The following is a 27,397-nucleotide window of genomic DNA, read 5'->3' on the forward strand; positions in this document are numbered from 1 at the left end:
TTTCTTACTGGTAGCTTCATCTTTTTCAACCCAAACAGTATCAAATGTTAGTTAGTTAAAATTTTAAAAACTAAATGGGCGCCCTCACTGTACTTTTGCGTCGAGTTTCATCGTGGTTTTCTGAAATGTTAATTGTTAGCTACTCTTAGCTACCTCGACTACAAATGAAATGCCTGGCTTTATATGGGGCGGAGTGGCATTCGTTTCGTATTTAAGAAATACTTATGGCTACAAAGTTGATGTAGTTTATGTAAATAGTAACATATATCGCGTGAAAACGTTTTAAATCAAATATATATGCGTAATTTCAGGGGTCGTGTCACTCTTACTTGCCTTGAATCGATGACCAATTCATTCGACGAGTCATGGAAATTCCTAAAAAGGACCCGGATGATGGATTCAGGGATCTTGCGAAAATGGTAGAAAAATGTAAAAAACAATAAATAAATAAACAAACACGTGAATGTATTCTTAGTACAAATACTCACTTTAAAAATCAACATCATAAGATAATACAGTTTGAAAAGTTACGTTACACATGTGGGCCGTTTTTAGGGCTGAAATCCTACTTTGAAATCCTAACTGTCTTGAAACTTGACTTTGAAACCCTAACGTTTCCCTGAGACTCTAACGCGTTGCTTGAAACCTTACATTCAAAACCCTAATTCTGGCTTGAAACCCAAAATGAAATCCCATCCTGACTTGAAATCCAACTTGAAAATACTAAACCCTATTTTGAAACTGTAAAACTTCAAACTTGACACCCTATTTTTAAACTCTAACCCTGGCTGAAATCCCTATTTACTTAGGGTACTTTGAAAGTCTAAACCTTCAATGACACCCTAAATTAGAACCCGACACATGGCTTGTAACCTTATTTAAAACCTAATTCAAAACCCTAATCATGTCTCAGTTAAACCTTACTTTCAAACACTAAGCCTTCTATGGAGCTCAGAGTGAAACACTAAACACTTGGCTTGAAACCCTATTTTATAACCATAGCCTTTACTTCCTTTCAAACGATTTAAAATTATATATTTTTTAAGTGTATACCAAATTTTGGCAGAGCATGTATATTAAAAAAAAAAAAAAAAAAAAAAAGCTCCGTTTAGTTTTGAAAAACGCCTTGGTAATAAAAGCACCCAAGGACACAGACTGAAGAGAGAAACACCAGTGCTTTTATGTCATTTTAATTAAAAAAAAAAAAAAAAAAAAAAAAACGCACATTTAGAAGCAGTTGTTTACAGTCGTGGGTGGGGGTCATGATACAATGATATGAATTGTGGGGGGAAAAAAGGTTATACCAAGGTCATAGTGATTTTGCATCTACAGTGGAAAACACAACCAGTCAACCAGCACGAAAACACTTTGTTGTTACATAGGCCCAAACGAGGGATGAGTCGCACCGGAAGATGTTTTATGAAAGTTTTTTTTAAATTATTATTATTTTTTTAAATGGACAGCTTTTTAGTTGAACTTGTTTTTATGAAAAATGTCCCCCAAAAGAAACATCCACTCATGTCTTTTTTTTTTTTTTCTTTTCTTGGTATCATATCAAAAATATATAGAATAGATCTATGATGCTACACAAAGAGAGAAGACACACACACACACAATAGTCAAATATGTACAAGTTGTATGTGAATTTTGGAAAGTTCATTATATACATGACGACTTTGTGTTCACACCCGAAGAAGAAAAAGTGTGATGCTCCCGGGATGTCCACATTTATAATACAAATTTGACGACTTCATGGCAAGTGAGGGCGTCACCACGTGGAGATTCCTGCAAGAGGCAGAAGCGATGCAAGAAATGTTAAGTGTTAGAAATTCATCCCAGCAAGCAAATGTGAACCAAGAACAAAATAACTCACTTTTTTTTTCTTCCCTCTCCTGTGGTTTAGTGTCTTTGGACTTTGGAGCTTTTGCCGTTTCCGGAGTCTTCGCAGTGACGCTTGCTGCTCATCGGCGCACCACTGGAGTGATGCTCAAGCCCTGGAAAGACAAGTTAAAAACATATAAAAATTATAGGTTTGTAATTTTTACGCAATCATATTTAACAAGCTGAAAATGAATATGTAAAATAGTTTATAATAATAAAACAATAATATATTTTTAAAGAAGTTATCTCTATTTAATCAATTAATAAAATAAATAAAACATGTTAATTTAGCTGGCGTGGAACGGTGGTTTAGCACATCTGCCTCACAGTTCTGTGGACCGGGGTTCAATTCCCGGCCCCGCCTGTGTGGAGTTTGCATGTTCTCCCCGTGCCTGCGTGAATTTTCTCCGGGCACTCCGCTTTCCTCCCACATCCCAAAAACATGCATGAATTGGAGACTCTAAATTGCCCGTAGGTGCGAATGGTTGTTTGTTTCTATGTGCCCTGCGATTGGCTGGCGACCGGTTCAGGGTGTACCCCGCCTCCCGCCCGGAGACGGCTGGGATAGGGCGACCCGCGTGAGGAAAGCGGAACGGAAGATGAATGAATCATTTGCGGTCCAGTGTTTTACTTTGCTGAGTTTCAAAGCGGTCTTAATGTTCAAACGGTGCACAATGTTACAGTAGCTTAAAATAATATGAAATACACTTTTTCAGAAGTAAGCCTCTGCCTTGTATTTGACGAACACTGATTTTCGAGTATTTTTTTGAATACCAAAATGTTTAGTGTTTTTGTAACTGCTCATGCCCGTCCATATTTCACTGCAGTTGTATCTTTTTATACATCTGAAATAAAAATGACCTTTTTGAAGCATGGGACTCTGGCGGTTGCCTTGAGCGTAGCACATCATGCTGGAGCTGACATAGCCTGGAAAAATAAAGCAGCGTCAAGGATTACAATTCCTCAGGGAATGTGAAATTTTCCGATGAGTCATTGAAAGGCTTACCTTGCTGATGCGCAGCAACGCCGGCTTGGGAGTCTCCCTGCAGGTACATCATGGCGCCGCCGCTCTGCCAGTCGGCCTGGGGCTGACCTGGCATGGGATATCCTGCAGCGACAAAAGAGCGATGGTCAGTTGGCGAGTTGGCAGAGGAAATCGGAACCGAAACCTAAACTTTCCTCCAGCTAGTTTTGTCAAAACGGTGACGAAAGCACCCAAGAACAGATCGATATTCAGTTCTAAAGGGTGGAAAAATTGGACTGAAATTCCCTACTTTTCCATAATTTGGAAGAAGCAAGATGGCTCACCGGAAGACACGGCGGCAGACGCAGCGGCATCGTGAGGACCTTCAACCGAGTACCCCATCACGTCAGAGGGGGGCTTATTGTTTCCGTTGGAGGTGGAGGGAACGGACGCCAGCATCCCTGTGGATTCATCGAGACAAAAATAAGCTTGGGGATCGGAGCTGTGATGGGTGTCAGTGCAATGGATGTTTTTTATTCTGTGCCGTGTTATAACGTCATAACGTAGAATGCCATATGTATACACTGGCTTTTAATTGGGACGATTACAAGAAATCAACTTCTATATGTCTGTTGAGAACCTAGCAGCACCTGCTAAGGTGTGAAGGTCTGCACGCATTTTCCAAGAAAGGGGGAAGAGCCCTCCGAATTTCTTACCGAGACCTCTGTAGCAGGACAGCTGCTGGTAGATCTGCTTCATGCGCTCGATGTTGACGCGGCTGGCCTCGGCGTGGTGGACCATGGGTTTCGGGTAGTGCACGCCCACAATGCAGCGCGCCGCCTTCTGCACCGCTTCCGGCGCGTTCCACGGGTCGTAGATGTACTTGGCCGGGAAGCCCCGCAGCACGGGCAGGTAGCGGCGGATGTAGTCGCCGTTGGGGTCGGTGCGCCGGCCGAACACCACGGGACAGTAGCAGTGGAAGAACTGCTGGAAGAAGGAGCTGCAGGAGAGCCACATCCAGCTGCCGGCGTTCACACTCCAGTCGGCGTCTAGCAGCAGCTCCTCGAACACCTACGCACACAAAACACAGCAATTGGAGCGTTGAGTCGTCAGAGTACCTCCAAGGTGACCAAACCTCTCACCCATCTGTCTATCATGCACGGTTTGAGTCCGTCTTTGAAGCCAAAATGACCCTGAAATTGTCGCTTCAAAACAAAATGGCAGATTTACTTCTTGAGTCTCTTTGTGAGTCGACTCATGAGATCTACGACTAGCAAAATTTCATGTTGCTCAGTCAAACTGGCTGCGGGGGCTGAATTTCCAGTGACAATTCCAGGGAGCACGAATTGCTGCAAATTACCCTTGAAAGGGCTGCTTCAAACCAAACTGTCTGACTTCCTGTGTTTTTACAGGCATGGCTTCTTGAGACTTTTTTTTTTTTTTTGTAGGATGAGGTTTCAATTTGCTAGAAACGGGACAAAATCTGTTGGTGTAATAAGTCTTTGAAGGACCCCTGAAAATACCCACTACAGCCTAAAATGGCCAAACTGAACCTAAAATGTCCGACTTCCCGCGCCTACCTTCATGCCCTCCTCCCAGCTGATCCACAGGTCTCCGCGGGTCAGGAAGCAGGCAACGGCGTGCCGGGCCAGGTGGTGGATCCAGCCCTCCTGGCGCAGCTGCGTCATGATGGCGTCGATCCAGGGGAACCCGGTGCGTCCCTCGGCCCACTTGGCCAGCGCCTCGGCATTGCGGTCCCACGGGATCTGCACGCAGATGGGGTTGCTCTCCATCTTGTCGAAGCACGGGTTGTTGGTGGCCGCCGTGTAGAAGAACTCGCGCCACAGCAGCTGCCCGTACAGCGACAGTGGTGGCGAGCTGTTTTTCTTCACCTTTGTTTCAAGGGACAAATGCACTTCTTTCACTTTATGTGATCAAAGATTTATTTCGTGGGCTTTTTACTTCTGTCTTCATTTTTGATGTAATTTCGTTTTGTTGATGATATTGTAACATTGATTGTGTTTACAACATTGCATTTTACCCATCTACATTTATAATCTATTTGTCCTCTTTTTTTGCATTTGTCAAAATTGTTTCTAAGAAAATAAATGTTCTTTTTTTAAATTATTTTAAAGATGTCAGTCAACATAATTGGATTTGTGGCATTATTAAGGCGTTTAAACTGTGGTTTTAAGCACTGTGTGTAATTTTGAAGCATCATACAGGCCTTCACTTTGGTAAATGTATTAAAGATCTGCATACACTACGAAGGAGGTAACTAGCTACCTTCCGGTAGAGGTCGGTGAGCTTGAAGTAGAAGAGGCGACACGAGAGGCAGCCGAATCGCAGGTAGGGGCTGAGGCCGGTGGGGCTGGCCAGGAGCGAGTTGGCGTTCATCCGGGGGCGCTCAAAGTTGGCCACCCACGCCTGTGGCCAAGAGAAGAAAATGGCATTAGAAACTGCGCATATTCAGGGAATTAGAATTTAAATGTACTCTTGCGAGGTCTCGTGGGACCAACCTTCCTCTCCAGGTGCCTCTCGAGTCGCGTGAGGGCTTCGGACTCCCCACCGGGCCACACGGCCGACGACAAGCCCTCGGTATCGAAACCTGCGGGAGGAACGTGAAATGTTACACGTTAATCCTCGGTCCACGCCTGACGTCTACGCTTCTTCTGTCCCGTTCTACCCACCCAGCTCCTCCAGCGACGGCACTCCGAACTTGTCGTCGTGGTCGTCGGAGAGCGGCGTGGCGCACTTCCCCATCACGTCGGCGGTGATGAACTCGGCGGGCACCTCCACGGCGTCCATGCGGCTGATGAGGGTCTGGAAGCGCTTGTAGGTGAGCGGCGACTGACCGCCGTTCAACTCAATGATCCTGCGGGGCAACGTTTGAGCTCAGTGGCTGTCCGACAAGGGAGGCCGTGAGATTAGGGGTCCCGGTCATCAGCTTACTTGTCAAGATCGTAGAGGGTGTGCGAAATGCGGACCGTCACCTCCACACCGGCCTCAGAGGCCAGCTTCTTGATGGCGGCATCACGCTCCTTCCCGAAGGGCTCCGAGTCGTACTCGTAAGACAGACGGGATATGTTCCACTCCTGGAGAACCAAACGATACAATAAACAAAGTCTGAGCACGCAAGCAGCGAAGTGGACGGAAAGAATATTCAGCAGCGTTGAATGTGGTTAAAAAAAAAAAAAACTGATTTTTTTTTTTTTTTTTTTTTTTAACTTACTGTATCAGTAACCGTATGCAAGTTAATATTGTATTGTATTATTATTGTATTAAACGAGATGCGGCCGTCCCACCTTGAAGAGTCTGGGAAAGACATCGGTGGGCTGGCCCCGAATCACGAAGAGACGGGAGTTGAGCTTGCGCAGGTTCGAGTCCAAGTCCTCCAGACTTTGCAGCAGGAATCTGCGGGTGGGCACACAGGACGGGAACGTCGACTCTCAATATTTGCATGAATCTTACAATAAAGTTTGGTCTCATGCGGCGGCCAATGCTTCCTATTACGCATGACAAAAAGCGTCTGCGTCAGCGGTTGCGCAACCAACATGGATGCGTCCCATTACATGCTTAAGTGGGACCACCCCCGCCCCAATTTGCAAGAGAACACATCCACACACACTCGATTAATCACTTTCACACTTAAGTCAATAGATACATACACATACGGATTTATAGGTGTCATGATTGTGTATTTATATTTTTAGAGAACCATACGACACCCCAACTATCCTTGTTGTATAATTGTACCTAGTCAGGCTCCACATGGAAGAATAGACTTTTTTCTTTTTTTTTTTTTTTTTTTTTACATTGTTGATCATGATTTTACGGCTTTGGAAAGGAGGGACTCACTAATAATGCCACAAATTCGGCACCAGTGTGTAGATGTTTTGTTTTTTTTGCAAAATCATAACATTCCACCTGGAATGTTGGAACTGTTGTGTTTTGACATACTGGAAGTGTCATACAGTGCCTGCAGTTCCATTTTTGTAGCCGCGAGGGCGCTTTGCGTTCTCTCTCTCTCTCCGCCCTCCCCTTCTCTGTTTTCAACACCCGTCTCCAATCAGCCTTATCACCACCGGTATATAAACCTGCCTGCTCCAGGAAACCCTCGCCGAAGTATTGCAGTTACTTTCAGCGGTACCACGGTCCTTTTACCTGCCGTAAGTCACCCTATTCCTCGTTCCCTTTTTGACTCCTGCGTCTCCTTGTTCCAGTGTGTTCCTGATCCACGTAATTCCTGCCGCCTGCCCTCACCACGGCCTGCCACCTGTCCACACCGCCGCCTGCCCACCCACCTAGGACCATCGCCATTACCTTTCATCAATAAACTATTCATCCTTTCACATCTGCCTCCGACTGCTCTTGGATCCAGCCACTCTCTATTCGTGTCAGAAAGCTTGTTTGGGGAATTTTGATCATTTTTTTAGGCTTTTGTGAGAGAACACAAACACAAAAATGCATTAAATACCCACTGCAGGATGCAAATATACACCCTAAGTTGCAATTTAATGTAAAGAACCCCGTGCTTTTGACTTTTTAATCATCAAAAACATACCTTTAAGCAGTGGTTATTAAGTGGTACTTATTTCAAGTACCACTTCAAAAAACACGTGGCTCACCGAGTACTATAATTAAAATACAGGTGTGTTTCCTCACCTCCACCTGTTGATGCCCACGTTGGACGAACCAGCGAACCAGGGGTCGAGGATGTAGATGCAGCGGACGGTGTCTGCCCCAAGCAGGGACTCTTTGAGGGACGGGTTGTCATGGAGCCGCAAGCCCTTCCTGAACCAGTGGATCGTATTCACGACCATCACTCAAATGGATGGAGGCCTCAAGCTTGGAAATGTCCTTTTATTTTGGGAAATACGGCTCGTTTATACTGACACAAATCCAGGCCCGATACCAACTAAAAGGAAAGTCGATTTGTTTCAATTTGTAAATATGGTGGCCGAGGCGTGTAGGAGTTAACCTTGCTCTAATAAAACCTTTTCCATCGTGACGAAGAATTTAGAATGCGTCAGAGTCTGAACCATTTGGCCCTCAAGAGGCAACGTGAAGGACAAAACGGCGGGGCCTAGGACCTGCGCGGATGGCCGCCAAGGCCGCCTCGTTGTATAACTTGTTTGTCGAAAACGGGGGCAAAAAAGAGGGACAGTTCAGCCGATTTAAGATTGTTTTTGCAAAGATATGCGCCAAAAACACACGATCTTTAACGGAGTTGCAACGAGCGATGCTCTGATCGAGTTTGCAATTCGATGGTAATGCCCCCGCCACAACACCGGGGAAAGCTGGTTATGTAAATACACGTAACAACAGCGATTACATTAAAAAAAACGGCGACAGATTGCAACGCAAATATGCACTTATCTCATCTAAACGACTCCTGCATCGTTCTGTCTCTTATCCGTCGCGGTTGAGCGAGTGTTTTGGCTGTTTTGAGAGCTAAACTTCCTCCGCAACGTACACGAATGTCAGCTCAAGCCAAGCGCCGCACCTTCCGCTTTAGTCCCGCCCACTGCATGACGCATATTGCTGGGCGGCCTCCGATTGGTCCGCCTCGCCCCAAGCGCAGTCACGTTCCTGCAGCGTGGTTTCTTTACTGGACACGAGAGAAGCCTCGCAATCATGTAACAGTGCTGCTTATGACGCCTTGTGACCCATTTATTTACTGGCATACTAATCCGCATTTTATTTTGGATTTCAATTTACAAACCGAGATTTTAAAATAAAATGCTCGTAATTAATAGTATTGTCAACAAAATAAAATAAAACAAATGTGTATATTATATATATATATATATACATACATTTTAATCAAGGAAAAACTTCTATACTTGTAACATTTATAGCATGGAGTGCACTCATCTATGTCGTACGCATGTTTTTTAAAAAAAGTTTTGCTGCCTTCTGTTCCACTTTGAACTTCTTATTTTCTCCACAAAAATGACCTGACATAAATACTGCTCTAATTTATGTAAGGGAACAAATGCGGGCTCGCGAGGAGGCACCGACACATCTTGTCCACTGGGTGGCGGTAAAACACCACAGCAACGGACAGGTTGGGACTACTGCAGAAATACCAGTTCGATGATGTGGTATTCTTTGGATTCTGAGCTCCACAGATAGATAAATGATGCGGTATGCTTTGGATTATGAGTTCGTTTCAGATTAAAAATATGAAATTCTATGTACACAAGAGGATCAGCACTACCGTGTATATATATGTTTTACTCGTGCTGAAAAAATGCACTCGATGATCATGATTTGTAGTTGCCAGGCAACCGGAGCTTAACAAAGTAGCTTCAGAGGTTCCACACAGTGCACGCAAGGATTTATGTGAGAGCTGCCCACCTAGTCAGTGTAGCAGGTGGAACTCACGTGCAACAAATGTGCACAGGAACATACAGTATATGCTGTATAATAAAGTATTTACAGCCACTTCATCTGGCTCCTCTCAATGCGGAGGAGCAACGGCTCAAGTCTGAGCCCCTAACTGAATCACCCTATCATGCAAACCCCTCCACCACGATAAGGTAACAGCTCAAGGAGGCAATATTGTAATAATAATAAATTATGATGAATGTACCAATATTTATACATTATAATAAATACACTATTTATGAACCAGTTTAATAAAAACAAGTTTGGTGCAATAGTGGTCTCAGTCCAAATATCTGTCAATATGTCATGATCAAGGATAAATAACACGTACTTGTCCTAACGTGGGCGGCACGATGGAAGACTGGTTAGCACATCCGTCTCGCAGTTCTGAGGACCGGGGTTCAAATCCCGGCCCCGGCTGTGTGGCGTTTGCACGTTCTCCCCGTGCCTGCGTGTCTTTTCTCCGGGCACGCCCGTTTCCTCCCACATCCCAAAAACATGCATGAATTGGAGACTCTAAATTGCCCGTAGGTGTCAATGTGAGTGCAGAAGCGGAGTGGAAGATGAATGAATGAATGAATGTTGTAACATGAAGACGACTGCACCCAAGCTAAAACCCGACTTACTTTCTGAGTCCATATTTGAACCTCACTTTCTGCTTTGGCGGGAGGTGAAGCCTGGTTTCATGGTTGAGACCACCTGGGAAAATTGGAGTTGGCCCGGTGTTGCACTCATGAATCGGTGGGAAAATGGACTTCCAAAATGGAAGTAAACCCTGATTTCCACCAGTATTCACCTGAAAGTTGTGCCTTTTCTCATTTCTGCACTTCACTTACAAAGGAGACAAACGGAGTTAGCCCACTTTATGTCATGAACGCAACAGAGGATAGGAGCCAAAAATGCACGACTCCAAAACAAATGGAGTGCATTTCCCCGCCATTGTAAATGAATATAAAATACAAATAATCTTCTGCAAATGCCTTCATTGGATATTTTTTTTTTTTTGCCCGCACAGCAAATTATTGGTGGTATGGTGTTACCGTTTCACATTGAAATTGTTTTTGGATTTTACACATTGGAAATCATTTGCCCCAAATGCTAAATGTGGGTGTGTGAGGGCGAGAAGGGGTTCCCGCTTCAGGTTGTGCGGCGTGCACCTTGCGTGTACCCCTGAATTGCGACACCCAAGCGTGTTTCTGCAGGTTGTTTTGTCGCTGTCAATCAACAAACAGTGACTCCTCCTCCAAGTTGCGCACGAGAAGCTGCACGCACGTCCGCACAGCGTCGAGCGAGAGCGAGAAAGGAAGGGAAAGTTTCCGTTTGCCCGCCGGCCGACGTTGCAGCAAACCCGGGCAATGACGCGCGCAGGAGCGTGAAGGAAGACAGCACCGCGGACGCGCACGCACGCACGCATACCCAGCAGTATGCGGCGCAGCGATGGCAGGCAACGGTAAGAGCACCGCGGTGAGGACGCTGGAGGACCTAACGCTCGATTCCGGTTATGGTGGCGCGGCGGACTCCGTCCGGTCGTCCAGCGTGTCGCTGTGCTGCTCCGACCCGCCCCTGCAGTCCCTCTCGCACGGCGGCAACAACCGCTGGCATCTGACGGAATCCATGCACAGCCGACAGAACAGTTTGGACACGGTCAACACCGTGCTGGCCGAGGACACCGAGGCGCTGGAGTGCGCGGCCCAGCTGTGCGCCAAGCTGCCGGAGCCGGAGGAGGTGCCGTGGAGCCTGGCCGAGGTGGAGGACGCGCTGCGGCGCAGGCGGCGGCAGGGGGACGAGGAGCCGCCGCTGCCGCCGCCGTCTCCGGAGGTCCTGTCGCGGCTCTCTGCGCTCGTCAGCCGCGCGCTGGTGCGCCTGGCCCGGGAGGCGCAGCGGCTCAGCCTGCGCTACGCCAAGTGCACCAAGCTGGAGGTGCACACCGCCGTCAAGGTGGTGCTCTCCTGGACCGTCTCCGTCAACTGCGTCGCGGCCGCGCTCAGCGCCCTGTCCCTGTACAACATGAGCAGCGCCGCGGACAAGTTCGGCCGCGGCAAGTCGGCGCGTTGCGGCCTCGTCTTCTCCGTGGGCAAGTTCTTCAGGTGGATGGTGGACAGCCGCGTGGCGCTGCGCGTCCACGAGCACGCCGCCATCTACCTGACGGCGTGCGTGGAGAGCCTCTTTCGGGAGGTGCTGGGCCGCGCGGTGCACAGCGCGCTGCGGCAGCAGGACGACGGCGTGCCGGACCTCAGCCTGGAGGCTCTGGAGCGGGCCTTGGGTGCCGACGCGGAGATTTGGGGGCTGCTGCAGCCCTGCCAGCACCTCATCTGCGGGAAGAACTCCGGCGGTAAGACACCCGTTCACACCTAAAATTCCGGAACTTGGAGTTCTAATACTTGTAGTACCCGGAACTAAAACTTGCCACTTGCATATGTTCAGTGTTGCCCATAAAGTTCAGACCCCCCCCCCAAAAAAATAACCAAATCCATTCAGTGGTGGGCAGGATCTGCACCACTGAAGTTGGTTTCTGGTTCCTTGAATGTATTACCCACCGAGTATCGTCTCCTTATGGCCCGATAAATTACACCGGAACTACATTTTCAGATCCTCTCGGTCCTGCAGGACCTACTCCAAAAGTAATTGGACCGCTACAAAGTACGACTCACCTCGCAGGGTCTATTACCAGTGGCAGTTTCTGATATGGCCCTCCCCGTGGATCGTACACGGGGGCGCGCTTGACGGGTGTCGCAGATCTCTACCAGCCCCCCCCCCCCCCCCCCCCCCCCAACACCATTTGAACCATGGTTCCCACCATCCAAACGCACAACAGTCCTGCAAAAGTACCTGGTCCTGGGTTAAGTTCCTGGTGCTGAGGTCCTGGAAACATGTACAGTAGTTCTTGGTACATGCATCTCCTGGAACTAACACACAATGGTCCTCCAACATGTCCTTGTCTGGGGTAAAGTTCCTAGTCCTGTAGTCTCCAAAACCTGTATTTCTTAGTACTTGTAGGTCCTGGATCTAACACACAATTGTCCTCCAAAAGTTTTTAGTTCCTGCTTCTAAAGTTCCAGAAACATGTAGTTTATGGTACTTTTTGTTTCCTAGAACTCATGAAGTTGTCCTCCAAAGGTTCCAAGTTCCGGGGTTCCAGGGTAAAGTGTGTGTGTGCGCGCATCTGCGTGTGCATGTTGTGAGACAAGCTGAATTTCCCCTCGGGGACATACAAAAGTGGCAAATGATCCAATTATCGTCATTCACTGTGCACATTCATTTAGTACTAACGATGTCGCTGTTTATCATTTCTTTGTCGTTTGTGTGAGCATTTGTGTGTGTTTTAATGCGGTACAGAGATGCTAATCCACTTAATTAAGATAAGCAAGAAACGGCAACCACATCTTTGGTGATGTCTTTTTCAAATTTTCAATTCATGGACGGAGATGCAAATGAACGCAAAACAAAGATGACGCACCCGCTAATCGTGCGCTCTTGCCTCGCAAGCGAGACATCGCTTCGTTAGAGAGAGAAGATTGTTCCCAAGGCTGAGAAATTGGGCGCCCCAAAACTCAGTGATGTGCCCGGGTACAACATCACAGGTTGTTATCTCGGCGAAAAAAAGCACATCTTCAATTCCAGGCCAAACCAGACGATGCCACATTTGATCTTATACGTCCAATTTATTGTCTAAAGCGACGATCCTGCTGACGTTTTATGATTTTCCACACTTAGATGGCAGCCGAGCTTACTTCTTTCCACTCCACACCCCTTCAGGGATTATTGTTGTCCGTAACAGCAAGATTAGTATTGATTTTTATCTGGGAACATGGTTGCAAATACTGTGATAGCCTTAAAAGTCCAGCAGGATCCGTTGCGGTGTGCTGGTTTAGCTCCCATTGTGAAACAGTTTTTAACACGGGAAGTAACGGAATTGTGTCTTCGCCAGAGAAGTCGGAGAGGTAAAGTTGTCATGATCTTGCAGAGAAAGGTGCGGTTCGCTATTTGCGGTGGCAGTCATGAGATGTCATAAACGCTCATTATTGTTTTTAGCATTTGTTAGGAGTCATAAGTATTTGTTAGTTGTCATTAGTGGTTGTTAGTGGTAAGTATCGGTCCTTAGCTGTTGTTAGCATTTGTTAGCAGTCACTAGTAGTCATTACCGGTACCTATCGATCCTTCGCGTTTGTGAGCGGGAACTAGCGGTCGTTCGTTAGCTATTATTAGCGGTTGTTGGCTGTCATTAGCTCTCCAGCATTCATTAGTGGTAGTTAGTGACCGGTAGCTGTCACTGACCGTGTTAAATAGTCACTACCAGAAGGTAGAAGCAGTTGTTCGTTAGCGGTTGTTAGTGGTCATTTGCGGTCGTTAGCTTTTGTTAGCGTCCACTAGCATTCGTTAGCAGTCAATATTGACCGTTAGCGGCCAATTACTGGCATTGGCATGCATTTGCGGTTAGCAGTATTTTTCACCTGAGTAAATTGTTGCAGTATATTCTTTATGTCAGCCGTTTTTTTTTCAAGGCTAATGTAAGATGAATTTGAAATGATAAAGTGTTTTAGGATCAGAGTTTGAGGTATATTTACAGTTTAAACTATTCATACAGGCAGTTATAAATGTACAAATAGTTCACTGTACATGCAAAGTTCCTTGTAGCGAGTCATCATCCGGGCCGACCTACCGGGACCGTCCGCTGGTTTTGGAATTCCCATCGTGTTGATCGTATAGGATTATGTCTCATTTGTTGCGACCTTCCCCAAGGAGCTGCCCTGCCGGGTGCGGGATAGATGACACAGCAGCGGAATGCTATTGCGTAGCCGCGCTATTAAATTAGCAGCGGGATGTCTCCTCTTCCTCCTGCCGGCTTCCATCGTTCATGATGCCAACTGCCAGGGGGGGCGACCTCCCAGTTTGCATATTTATTCCCGCTTAAAAGCCTTTTGTCGTCTGTGCGGTTATTAGCTGCTCTCCTCGGGGCGAGCCGGCTGACGGATGACCGTCATTCCGTCAGCCGTGATGGATTTTATGCGGCAGATAATTTCGGAAGACAAAAAAAAAGCCGAATCGGAAAGTTGTTTCTTTGGTTTTATGAGCTGCATCCCATTTGTAGCTCCCCCGCGACTTTCTTTTCCTGTACCTCTCATACATTTTCACCCCCATTCCGGAACCCGTGGCCGGAATGGGCTGCTTTTGAGGGACAGAATCCCCAACCAGCTCCTTGTCATCAACACTTGTGAAGTCGTTGAGTTCAGAAATCCACAGGCGGGAAAAGACAACAATTACTCAAATTTGTTGCTGTGAGACGTTTAATGACACGTCGTTTTTCGAAGCCCTCATTAGACTGCAACACATCCTCGCACTCAGTGTAAATGTCACCTCAGGAGGAGCACCAGAGCAGGTGCAATTGGCACGAATGCGTCCCATGATTGTTTGTATGTGTCAAGCATACTAATAATGCTACATTTTGTGTGAAATCTGGGTGGGAATAGGCTTAAGTAGCTTTTGCAATCTTTTACAGAATTCCATGTGGTGTTCCATGCGTGTTTCCAAGATGTAAAGTGTTGTGGCGACAAAAGTATTGTTTTGTTTGGAATCTTACTAAATTGTGGTGGCAACAGGCTCCAATGTTAGCTTGAGTTCATGTGCATTTTCAAATGTATTTACATGATATAAAAATTTTCAGCGTTTGATTTTTTAAAATTTTCTTTTTTTGGGGGGGTAATGTTCATGATAGCTGCATGCTATCCACTCTACTTTTTAACAGCGTCATGAATATTCAACTTCCCGCGGCTGGATGGCATCAAATGTAGCGTGAAGGTATGCTGTGTCTCATCTCCTCCCGCTGCCGAATGCAGCCGCTACGACTGCGTCGCTCCCACACCGCCATTGACTTGTTTCCCCCCCCCCCCCCCCCTGCTGTGAGTTTGCCTTCAACCTGATGCCGCCACCTGCCTTGGGTCAAAAGTGGGAAGACGGAGGAGATTACGGTTGTGCTTTGTTGCGGCGTAGGTCGTGCGACACTGAGCCTGGAGGGGGGCATGACAATATTGACAACGCGGCTGGTTCCCCAACCAGAACGTTTAGACCCCAGTTTGAGAATCACTGGTTGAGATGTCACTGACCCACATTTGATTTAAAAGATGTTTTTCCGTTGCTTTATTTCTCACACACTCTTGAACTAACTAGCAGAAGTGGAATTTTATCCAGCTCATGTGTTGTCAAGTCACGTCGACTGAGATGCCATGTGGTTGAAAAAAATCATGCTGTCAGATTGTCAGTCAGTCACGATGTTTTTCTCTCGCCCGTCGCAGGCTTTCAATCACAAGCTCTCAAGGACGACTCTTCTTCTTCTTTGGTCTGCGGAGGCTTTGTGCTTCCAAAAGTGCCGATCCAGCGTATGTGAGTTCTGATGCTAGCGACTCAGGTTAGCGCCTCCTCTGACAAAGATTTGTTGAGCCACACAGTTTTTTAATATTTCACATTTTCTCCTTTTTGCACTTCAGGTGGCATTTCATGTGGCATTTCAATTTGTGCAGAGGTTCGGTTTGTGCGGCGGTTTGGTTCAAACAACAGTTTTGTTCATTTAGCGGTCCGGTTTGTTCCGTTTGGTTCGTTCATCGGTTTGTGTTGCAACTCGTGAGACTTTGGGCCGTGTGGCTGTTCTGTTTTTGCGGCTGTTCATTTTGGTTGATACGGTTGTTCAGTGCGTGCAACGGTTCATCAGGAGGTGCAATCCGTACAACTGTTCATGCAAAGTTTGGGCTTGTATGGTTGTTCACTTTGTGCGGCGGTTTGGTTCCTGCGGGTTTCAGTTTGTGCAGCGGTCCATTCAGATGTTCAATTCGTACAGCTGTTCATGCAGCAGTTCGGTTCGGTTTGTATGGTTGTAATTGCAGGAGTTTGGTTTGTGCCGTGATTCTGTTTGTGTGGAGGATCGCGTTGTGTATTTGTTTTGTGCGTTGGTTTGGATCATACAAGGTTTGGTCTGTGCACAGATGCTTGTGATGGTATAGTTTGTGCACCAGGTCCCTTCATGGAGTTGTTTGGCTTGTGCTTTTGTTCAATTTGTTTGGCAGATTGCTTCTGCGCAGGTTTGGCTGTACGGTGGGTCCGTGCAGTGGTTCAGTTTGTGCGGCAGTTTGGTTCATATTGCAGTTCAGCTCGTGCAGTTGTTTGGTTCTTTCAAGCGTTGGGTTCTTGCGCAGTGTTGGTTCGTACAGAGGTCCTTGTGATGGTTCACTTTGTGCGTCGGTTTGGTTGGTGCAGTAGTTTGTTTTTGTGGCTGTTTGGATTGTGCTGAGGTTTGGTTCGTGCAGTGGTTTGGTTCGTGCGGATATTCGGGGCCCAAGGATGAGTCCGTGTGGCGGTTCAGTTTATGCGACGATTCAGTTCATATGTCAGTTGGCGTGGTGTTTTGGGTTATGTGGCGGTTAGGTTTGTGAGTTGGTTTGTGCAACGTTTCGGTTCATGTGGTGATCCCAGTCCCACGGTGGATCACCCCCTGTGGGTCCCTGGGCACCAGCGAACCGGCCGCTTGATCTCATCTGTCAAAAATGATGGCCGGCCTTCACAATTTTTTGTCACAACTCCAAAAACAAATGATAGTCTGGCCTTCATTGGCATGATGTCATAATAGTGAGCGGTGGAGGTTTACAGGGTCACTAGCGTGGAGATGCTCGCTGCCTGTGATTTGTTACATCATGAGACTTTGGACCTTTTTGGGTGATCTTATTGAACATTTCATTTCACATTTTATAAGATGAGATTAGCCCAAACGCTAACACGGAGACTCAGCTTCGCTTTCATGTTGCGGCTGATTAAAAACAACAACAACTTTGGGTCGCTGTCCTCTGTGAGGTTGTGGTTTTAGGACCGCCGGCTGCTGCTTTAATTAACGAGGGCGAGTGCGGGGCGAGTTCCTGGCGCCTCTGGGGAGGACCATCTGGTGGCACCATGACACAAAATAGGCCAATGAGACGCTCTTCACAGAGAAGAGCATGCAGGCTCGCTTATGTGGAGGCGGGAACTCCTCCTCCTCCCACAGACATGATGCATTTCATAACTATTACAAAAGACAACGTGTTGCAAAGGGGAACTTTGCTTGCTGAAAAAATCCCCACCACACACATCTTAACCTTTAGTGTGCATCTCTGGTTTACTACTACTACTTGCTCCATCCGTTCATTTGTCGCATTGTTTTATTCCTGAACAAAGATTTCAACATAAGCATGATTTATCAATGTCTAACTGATTGCTTTGCGTTTGGGAATTGGGACTTTAAGCATGATTATAAAGAAATATTTTCCTGCCTGAACAGGTTGCGGGAGAAAGAGAAAGCAACCTAGAATGGCCCCACAAAACATCAACCGTCTGAACCGTTTGACGGGAAAATCACGACTGCTGTTGCTTGTGGTTTTCAGCATGCGGCAATAATGGTTTCCTGCCTGAACGGGGTGTTGTAGAAGTCCAAATGAAACTAGATGATTCCTCAGTAGAGTGCAGATCTCAGCCAAAGCCAAACCATCTCCTTGAAAAAGCATGACGATAAGCTTGACATGAATATACGCCTAATGGTTTCACTACGTGGTAGCAACCATTTCATAGTCGTTAACCTCTACAACGGGCTTATGTAGAAAACTAGAATGTCAATTCTGTGGAAGGATCCTTGAGCCAATGTTACATGTCAGCAATAAAGCTCGGCGACATGTAACTGACCGCTTCAACGGGCGGCGATAGAAATACAAATTCTACTCCAACCCCAGAGATGATGTAAATCTTATTTTATCTTTATCGTTTCTTCCAAGTACAAATGTATTACAAAACTTTATAAAATTCTTGCCATCAAATGAGTGAATCAGGCCTGTTTTCTTTGCGCGAGTTTCTGAATTGTGTGGAAATTCCACAAGTTGATGTTGCGGTCGTAATAAAGCCCCACGACGTGACCAATAAAAACTAGTTTACTGCCTCATTGGTGCTGCGATAAAAATCATGATTCCTCTCCAGTCTCACAGGCGGCGTAAATCTTTTTTTCCTCAAGATTTGCTTCCTAAGAACAAATTTATTTCAAAAAAACAAGCATATCAGTGAATCAGACCCGTTGTTTGCACAAGTTCATTTTTATGATGATGATGATCGATAATTAGCTAAGGGAATGTCTTTAAATATCCACTCTAATGCTACACAAACACATTTTGGATGGGAAATGATCATTAATCAAGTAAAAGGTACCACCACAAATGTGTTTTTTAGTAGATAGAAGCAGCGGACGATTGCTCACTGATCTCACCTGTTGCTTGTGTAACAAAGCCTTACATAACTTACTGTATCCGCTCTATTTGGGTCATTCTGCGCTGTATTGCCACATGCCGCGCTAATGCACGCACACCTACGCCTCGGTGCATTGGCGGAGATTGTTTTCTCACAGAAGCCGCTTCACAAATCATCATCATCCACCACCAAAACAACAACAAAACACTTTTTTGGGTGCTTTTTTGGCTTCTTTTCACCCGACAGTGTGTCATCATATTTTCTCTGACCTGCATTTTGTGGCATGAGAGCTTTTTTTTTTTTTCCTCCTTTTTTCTGTAAGTGGATGAGTCAGACTCTCTTAACTTCAAACTTGGCTGCGAGGTTTCTGTATGTGTGTGATATTGCAACATAAACATGGCGCTGGCTATCTTCAGTCGGAAGGTGACAAAAGGCAATGACGAAAATTCTAATAATATAGTCTCGCCCATCTGTTTCGTACAAGAGGTTCGTTTTTTCGGGGGGCAAAATATGTACACAATCCCTGGAAAAACAAAAAGAAAACAAATTGTAATTTCTTTCTGGCAAATTTAAGAAGCTGCAGAGCAAGTAAGGGAAATAATTTTCCTACCATATACCCATTAAAGGTAAAGATGACAGATAGCATATCGTCACCAAATATGGTCAATTTCATATTTGTTCACAAATCGATACTGTTGGTCAGTCCTCACATCGTCTGTTATCTTGCCGCCTTATTAACCAATCTAAAGTGTTGAAAATAGTTTGAGAATGAATCTATTAACACTGTTGAACACTTGAAATGTCAGAGAAGTGTTGTACAACTCCACCCGTTTCCTCACTCCGCGGGGTCGTGCGCCGTTTTGTCACCTCAAGATTAAAAGTCTGTTTTTTAGACAGTAACAGGTGAAAATGGTTGAGTTAGATACATTTGAGTAGGCCTGTTTTGTTAAATTAAGGAAAAATATCCTGGGATTTTCTCCAATTATCCATGTTTTCTTTGTTATTCAGATACAGTTGACATATTTTGCCAAATAATTGAGTGTAAGGCAGGAGGTGCTGCTCCAAATGAGGTTTTGTTCCGTGCCAGGCCTGCGCATGAAGCGTGCCACAGTCCGGGGGGTCGGCGGTGGTTTTGCATTTGTGTCAGGAGGCCTCTCGTCTGATTCCTGACAGTCTCGTCTTTGGCCCCCTCGAGTGTGTGAGCGCGCTCGTCTGACAAAGAATTCACCAGCCAGCTTCTTTATTATTTGACGCACACACTGGAGACGTCAAGCCTCGACAGCCTCCTACGGGTTCCGTGATGTGTCTACTTGAGATTTAGAGGAGGAATATTTGAGTTGAGTCTGCGGGATTCTAATGTGATTCTATCTTCAATCTTTACTTGTATGACTACGGCATATTTACATTTCATTTTTTTTTTAGCTTCAATTTCTTTCACTGTGTGACAGAAACACTATCCGTGCATGTTTTGCATGTCTAAAGTTTCATCCGTTTCTGTGCATTTTGGGCTTTTTATAAGTTCTATCATTATATATCACTTTGCACTAATTGTACAAATATTAGATTATATTTGTTTCTCTCTATCTATCGAGCAATAACTCATAACCCAAAGCATACCACATCATCAACCTACCTATCATCCATCTATCCATCCATCACTCCATTCATCCATCCATCCCTTCTTCCCCTGCATAAATCATTGCACAGATGCATGTTTGCCCCTATAGACAAGACCGCACGGAACCATGGATTGTGTAAATGTGGTGTGTGTGTGTGTGTGTGTGTGTGTGGGCGGGTGCTCGGTTGGTGAGTCAACCGCAGATGAGGTCACGGGCGAGTGCAAACGGCGCTGCAGAGGATGATGAGCCTCCCAGCAGCCCGTCTAGGGAGGCGCGGGCATGCGGGTTAGCAGGGCGAGGAGGCGAGGGGGGCGGGGCCAGACGGCCTGTGTTGGGTTTTTTGGGCTTTTCAAAAGTAGGCCAGATCATAGCCAAAAGCGCCTGCAACCAAGGAAGCGAGCGAGAGGCGCCTTTTAAGACCTTATTCAAATACACCGGCGCTTCCAAAGTGGGCAGCGCGGTGCCGTAATCGTTAGCACGTCTGCCTCACAGAAAAGTTCTCAGTTTGAATCTTGACTTCCTGTGTGGAGTTTGAATGTTCTTTCTTGCACACTCCAAAAAATATGCATGTTCGGGTCATTGAAGTCGAACTTGTCCATCTGTGTAAATGTGAGTGTGAATGCTTGTTTCTCTATATGTGCCCTGCGATTGACCGGCAAGCAGTCCAGGGTGTACCTCACTTCTCTTGCCAAAAATCAGCTGAGGTTTATTGAAGATTGGTAGCGAAAGAAAAAGCAAAAAAAAAAAAAGAAAAAGGGAAACACACTCACTAAGCTGAATTTGAAGCCACTTTTTACAGATACCGCCGTAGGAATCGCAACAAGACGTCATTTCGTGCAAAACAGTGATCAATCCTCTCAGCTGTGCCTTCACATTAAAAGAATAATGGTCGTTTTTTTTAATTACTGGATAATATTTTGAAATATTACACAGAGCGTTCAGCGTTGCAACCCTTTAAGTAAGCAGTTGTGTGCGTGTGTGTGTGTGCGTGCGTGCGTGAGTGGGTTTATGTAAAAACTAATGAAGCAGTTTTGATTAGATTTTGCGGCCTGCTCGATAATCACCCCGGGAGCCATCCATTACATTGTGGAAATGATCTGGAATGTTTTCGTTAGTCTGAGAACCCAAAAAAGGGATTCGGAAATTTTACCCCCACAGCTGTTCAACCAGGGGTGGGCAGACTGAATTGAGTATTTAAAATGTGCATGGAAAAGAGTTTATGTGAATAATAATCATTTTAAAAGCGTATTCTTTATAGTTCTTGTAATGTTCCTGTATAATACATTTGAAATCATAATCAAGCCATTAGTATACGAAACAATTTAAAAACAACAAAAATAAGCCATTTTTATTCAACTAATATTGTTTTTTATTTTTGATGAACCAATTTATCAGTTATATAATAAAATAAGTGAAAAAAAATATGAAATGTATATCAAAAAGTTAATTTTACAAATTGTTTTAGTTGATTAAATACAATGAAGCCGTTATTTTATGAAAAAAATGAAACGTTAAACGTAAAATTATTTTACTAATAGTTTTTATTTTGTTATTTACACTAAATAACTTGAATAATGATTTAATGCAAAAAGCTTTTTTTTAACATACTGTGTGTCGAAACATTCATTCATTCATCTTCCGTTCCGCTTATCCTCACGAGGGTCGCGGGCGTGCTGGAGCCTATCCCAGCTACCTTCGGGCGAGAGGCGGGGTACACCCTGAACTGGTCGCCAGCCAATCGCAGGGCACATAGAAACAAACAACCATTTACACCTACGGGCAATTTAGCGTCTTCCATTAAGGCACGTTTTTGAGATGTGGGAGGAAACCCACGCAGGCACGGACCGGGGATTGAACCCCGGTCCTCAGAACTGTGAGGCAGATGTGCTAACCTGTCGCACACCGTGCCGCTGTGTGGCTAAACATTTTTATTCTCATCTAAAATATATTTTATTATATATTTTTACAATAAATCAATGAGCCACTTTTTTTTAAAGTGAAATGTATATAAAATTGTTTATTTGACTCATATTTTTATCAGAATCTTCTTCATTTGGTTATTTGTGGTAAGAGATAATTGAAAAATAAATAAAATGAGTACATTTTAACAGCATGTTAAACAATTAGGAGAATTACTGATTCCTCTTTGAATAATCGTGTGTCAAGGAGATCGTAGTGGGAATCTAAAGGAAAACCAGCCTGACGTTCCGGCTGCATAAATATATTCGAAAGGTAACGCTAGCAAGACGGAAGTGTCTAATGCCAACCGCTTGAGGACAAGAAGAGCTAGCCTGCTAGACTGTCTTGCCGTCCGCCCCACGTTTGCTCTCGCCTGGCAAAATCGGGGATCGTCACGGCGGGTAAATGAGCCGAGTCCCGCGCGTCTCCTCGCCAAGTGCCCCGAAGCGACCCCTCGACAAGCTTGATGGATGGCGCCGCCCGCCGAGCTCGCTCCTTTGGGAATGATGGCGGCGCTCTGCAGGTGGTAAAAATAACCACACTTGGTGAGAAAACAGGAAGCGCAACCATCCATTTCATCTTTCTCTTATCTGGAAAAGGTAGAGAGGCTGAGACTTTCATTTCCTCAGCCTCTCCATTCAGCTCCACCAGGGGGATCCTAAGGTGTTCGCAGGCCAGCCAGGAGACAGGGCCTGATTTACTTACATCCTAAATTGCGGGCACTGCATTGGGTGTGCACTGTTGGCGACAGGTGTCAACAAAAGTACTGTAAGTTTGTCAGCTAAAAATGGGGGTAACCCTTTCTCAAAATCAGAATGACTGACTTGCGTCCAGTCCATATCGTCCAATAAGGACTCCAGTGCTTGGTCAGATTTCATATTCACTGTCATAATAAGTACCCAAAAAATACAACTGAGATATGGTAAAAGTTCAAAAGTAACTGTCTCAGGAACAGAGTCTGCGACAGGTTCGGCTTCTGGCTAAGACTGAAAAATGAGGGTGACTAGTTCTCAAAATCAGAACGGCTGACGTGACTCCGTGCAGTAGTCCAATAACGACTACGGTGCTTGGTCAGATTTTGGATTCATCGTCCTCGATTCATTAACTAACAACAATTACAAAAAAAAAAAAAAAACTAAGTTATGGTAACATTTCAAAAGAAACGGTCTCGGGAATGGAGTCTCCGGCAGGTTTGGCTTCTGGCTAAGACTAAAAATCGGCTTCTTACGTTCCTCTTTTTTTCCTGTCTTCTTCCCGTGACGTCATCACGTACTGCGCGAGTGGCGCAAAATTGGTGCGGTAATGTCCTCACGTGTGCGCAAGGAGAGCCACTGTTGCCGATAACTGCTTTGTGTGTCGCAGTTGCCAGCAAATCACCCCCCCCCCCCCCAAAAAAAAAACAAAAAAAACAAGCAATCGTGAGATAATTGACGGCAACGATGGACATCGGCGGCGACCGGCGCGAGCGTGAGGGCACCGCAGTGGGAGGACTGGAAGCTGGCGTGTGTTGAGTCATGAGCGAGCGAGCGAGCCGCAGAGGAGTGTGTGTCACGCCGCAGTCGGCAGCACTACGGCGTGACACACTCCTGTCCGATCCTCTCAAGTTTTGTTCCCCCCCCCCATTTCATTGTTGCGCAAGTCCGGTCTTATCTTGCTGCGTAGACCTTTGTGGTTGCAAGTGAGCGATGAAGGTGGGGTGCACATTTGTTAAGTTAATGGTAATGCCCCCCTGTTCCCCATCTGTGCTGTAATTTTCCTCCTGGTCTTTTATTGACCGACTCTCCATCGAGCCCTAATGGACCTCCATCAGTCACGAGTGCGCTCGTACCCGCAGCCGGCTGAAACTCGCTCGCCGCGAGAGTTGTAATTGGCTTCTTCCGAACTTCCAGTTGGGCAGCGATAAATTACTTTGATGCGGTCAGGACTTTCTGCTCCTAACGGCGGCTTTCGAAAACTTGAGTCGGTTGGATGTGAGGATAGCAGCGTGTGCTATTAGGGGCGTTTAACAGTAACAACGGTAAAGGCGCATGGTTGATTTTCCCTTGTAGAAAATAATCTTGGGTTGCAGCTGTTTAGAGACTCAATCATTTGATTCATCGGATACAAAATGTGCTCGTGAGGTGCAGGTGTTATTGTTGTCCACCTGAGGTCCCCATCATCACGTTTTGCACGGTAATCTCTGTGACTATGAGCGTGTGTGGCTTTGAAAGATGGGGCTTGGCCTGGTGAGTAACATGGGAGTCAGCGAAAGAGTACGAATGAGTGAGTTATTTAGTTAGTCAGTTCGATTAATTATTTCGGTCCTGATCCCTGCCGATGATGTGGAAGGCACCGGAGGAGGTCGTGTGACCGAGTCACATGACGTGACGAAGGACAAATGCGTTGACAAGAGGAGGCAAATGCTACTTTCCGAGAAGCCAACGGGGGTTCTGAATCGACTGGGTCGCGAGGAAGGTTTAGCATGCTTTTTACACATAAATGAGACAGCAAAATTGAATCGAGACAGCTGCAGGTCAAATGGATGCCACACGCTGTGGAAATCACAGCGGGCCCGTGTTGCACACTTGGCACGTGTGGCTCATCTCTTTTGGACACCGAAACATCCAACAACAATCAAAAACGACAACAAAACAATCATGACTTTTGTCCCCGCCGCTGCAAAATGTGCCACTGTGTTGCCTCGGCAACACTCCGAGCTGGGGCAATTACGGGAAGCTCGCCTCCATCGGCGCAGTCATGACGAGGATGCGGAAGCCACAAAACGTATCGATGATTTTGTCGTCATCGGACAGTCTGAATTTGACAGTTAAGTTGTGAATGTGTCAACTTTCTTCGCTTTTTGAGCCTTTAAATAGTGTGATAAATTCTTGGAATGAGGTCCGTTGTTCCCAAATTTCGGAACCGTCTGTGTGTTTCTCATGGCTTTTTTTTTTTTTTCGAAAATAAGATGGAAATGAACAAATATTTTTCATTTCAAATAAGGTTGTTATTGGTCCATTGTTCCCAAACTGTTTGTTGGTAACCCTCTACGTGCTTCTTGGTTTGTGCTTTTCATTGGGTTTTTCCAAAATAGGATGGAAATGAACACAAATGTAACATTTTAAATGGAGGAAGAGGCTTTTAATAGCGTTTTGTATGATCGGAATTAGGTCCATAGTTCCCGAACTGCTTGTTGACTCTCCTAAATAAATTGTTTTGGTCAGGTTTCACCATAATATGATGGGAAATAAAAACAATGCTGCATTTACACGGTGTTGTAGCATTAAAATCGTGTAAAATAAAATACAAAAATTCTTGCATTATCAGTATGAGGTCCATTGTTCCCAATCTGTTTGTTGGGAACCTTCCATTTCTCAATTTTTGCTTTTCATCGGCTTTTTCAAAAACATAATGGGAATTAACAGAAATAAGCCATTTTAAACGGGGCCGTGACCTTTTAAGAGTGTTGTTAATTATCGGAATGAGGTCCATTATTCTCAAACTGCTTGCTGACGCTCTTTGGAATCCTCTGATGTGTTTTTTTTTGGTAATTTTTTCTTTCCCAAGAATATGATGGGAATTAGCAGAAATGCGGCATTTAAATAGGGTTCTTTAAATAGTGTTATCAATTATTGGATTATCGGAATAAAGTATATTGTTTCCAAACTATGCGTGTCCTTATATGGGCAACAGTAGTGTTACGCTAATTAGGATAATCGAGAAGTCACTTGGACACAGCAGTGCAGCGCAATTCAAAACAGGGATATAAAATAATAATAAAAATCAAAGCTGGAGTCGCAAACCTGACAATAGAAGTTTGCATGCTTGCCACACACACATGCACTAATTCCATCACATGACATCATCCAATCCCGCGACAACATGACACGTTTATCTGGGCTGGCTTCCAAAATGCGCTGTAACTCCAAATTGATTCCTCCCTGGAAACAAGCTCACCCATGCAAGTTGAGTACATTTGTTTATTTGTGAGGATTTTTAATTTTGTAATTTGTTTTTTGTAGCGTCCATTGTTCATAGTGCGTCACCACGGACACGCAGTGTTTACTAAAGCGGATTTGGTATTTAAAGTTGAGCAATTTGGTCGCTTTATTTAGTTTGGTCGCTTTATTTAGCCTCTTCTTTAGTGACTTTATGCGTAGAAACAGTGTGGAACCGTTGAAAAATAACCTTGGAGGATATGCCACATGCTGCTTCACCAGCATTATTATCTGATCTCAGCCCGTGTTCCGAATTCATTGTGAACAAGGCCATCCAGTGTCTACGCTGAATTGATGGGATTCTTTTAGTGTGTGTGTATTAATATTGATGTATTTCTGATTCGATTTCTTGACTTCCTAACATTTGGAAAGGTCGTATCCCGAGGGAAATGATCCGGATCGTTCCCGTTTCTCCCCGTCCTCTCGCTCCCCTTCTGACATACGGGGTCCTTCTTGGCTCGGTTTGCACGTTCCCGGGCCGGCCGGCGCGCTAATCTCTGACCTTGGTGGAATTTGTGAAGGTGCTTCCCGGTGTTTCCGCCGGCACTTGGTATTCCGCTCTCCTCTCAGGCGCCGTCTCCTCGTGCATTCTTTGGGGAGGTGAGTAAATGTCATTTTTTCCCCCCTCTTTGGGAGATAATTGAAACGCTGGAACGTTTTATTTGCTCCGCACTGACAGGCCGACGTTCTTGTCGGTTCGCGTCACAAATTCCGTTTTCTACGGACAATCTTGACATACTGTAAATTATTTCCTCTGTTGCGCTGCCTCAACCTTTCCTGATTAGAATTCCAGGCTGGTGGATATTCCAGAGCTGAGTAAATACATATCGGATACTTGACAGTAGAGGCCTGAAATTAGCCTCTGTGAACCGCTTGGTGCTAAAGATTAGCCCTCGTAGCGTACATATTTACATCGAGATGACTTAATCCTAAAGCCCAATTACAGCAAGGAAATTGTACATACATATTTGTCTTTTATCCTCGTAATTTTGGGAAAGTTTTGTAAGGAAGAGATTTTGTTTTTGTTTTTACCACGACCCACCCAGTTTCACGTCCTTATATAGGCAATAGGAAAATGATGCTAATTAGGACAAGCTAGGCTGCATTCATGAGGAAAAACAAGGAATTTTTAGGTTGATAAAAAGTGTCCGGGTTCTCAATTTGTACTATTTTCAAAAACTGATGGAAAGTGGCGGACCGGATTTAATGCCGACCCAAACCCTTGGATGCCCCCCCGGAGCTGGATGACCCCATCCGCCCCCATCCGCCCCCACCCGCCCCCACCCCCTTTTACACCTCACTGCCCCCTTTATGTCGATTTTACCAAAAATGTAGCATTTAAATTGGGTTGGAGCTTT

At 45.4% G+C, this 27,397-nt stretch overlaps 2 protein-coding genes across 4 annotated transcripts in view; one reads left to right on the forward strand and one right to left on the reverse strand.

Moving 5' to 3' along the window:
* Positions 1 to 1,224: 1,224 nt before the first annotated feature.
* Positions 1,225 to 8,363, reverse strand: cry1a (cryptochrome circadian regulator 1a). Its single transcript, XM_061667463.1, has 13 exons — positions 7,511 to 8,363; positions 6,151 to 6,259; positions 5,798 to 5,940; positions 5,536 to 5,720; positions 5,365 to 5,453; positions 5,132 to 5,272; positions 4,426 to 4,737; positions 3,562 to 3,916; positions 3,190 to 3,306; positions 2,888 to 2,989; positions 2,743 to 2,808; positions 1,874 to 1,994; positions 1,225 to 1,785 (listed from the first exon to the last, which is right to left on the reverse strand). Exons 1-12 carry the CDS (start codon positions 7,666 to 7,668, stop codon positions 1,900 to 1,902), a joined length of 1,872 nt encoding a protein of 623 aa, XP_061523447.1. The 5' UTR covers positions 7,669 to 8,363; the 3' UTR covers positions 1,225 to 1,785; positions 1,874 to 1,899.
* Positions 8,364 to 10,523: 2,160 nt separating this feature from the next.
* Positions 10,524 to 27,397, forward strand: part of btbd11a (BTB (POZ) domain containing 11a) — a 56,938-nt gene continuing 40,064 nt past the window's right edge. For all 3 annotated transcript variants that reach the window (XM_061667763.1, XM_061667764.1, XM_061667766.1), the window contains exon 1: positions 10,524 to 11,570. In XM_061667763.1, coding sequence (XP_061523747.1) covers positions 10,676 to 11,570 — 895 coding nt within the window. In that variant the 5' untranslated portion in view covers positions 10,524 to 10,675. The remainder of the gene's footprint in view (positions 11,571 to 27,397) is intronic.

This window comes from Phycodurus eques, chromosome 22, assembly GCF_024500275.1.
Source record: "Phycodurus eques isolate BA_2022a chromosome 22, UOR_Pequ_1.1, whole genome shotgun sequence".
NCBI lineage: Eukaryota > Metazoa > Chordata > Actinopteri > Syngnathiformes > Syngnathidae > Phycodurus > Phycodurus eques.

Bases quoted from the DNA above. Each gene is read 5' to 3' on its own strand.
- cry1a (XM_061667463.1), bottom strand. From the start codon at position 7,668: ATGGTCGTGAATACGATCCACTGGTTCAGGAAGGGCTTGCGGCTCCAT. The intron at 5,454-5,535 runs GTGGGTAGAACG...TTCCTCCCGCAG, and splicing joins GCCGTCGCTGGAGGAGCTGG to GTTTCGATACCGAGGGCTTG. The intron at 2,990-3,189 runs GTGAGCCATCTT...TTGTCGCTGCAG, and splicing joins GTCTGCCGCCGTGTCTTCCG to GATATCCCATGCCAGGTCAG.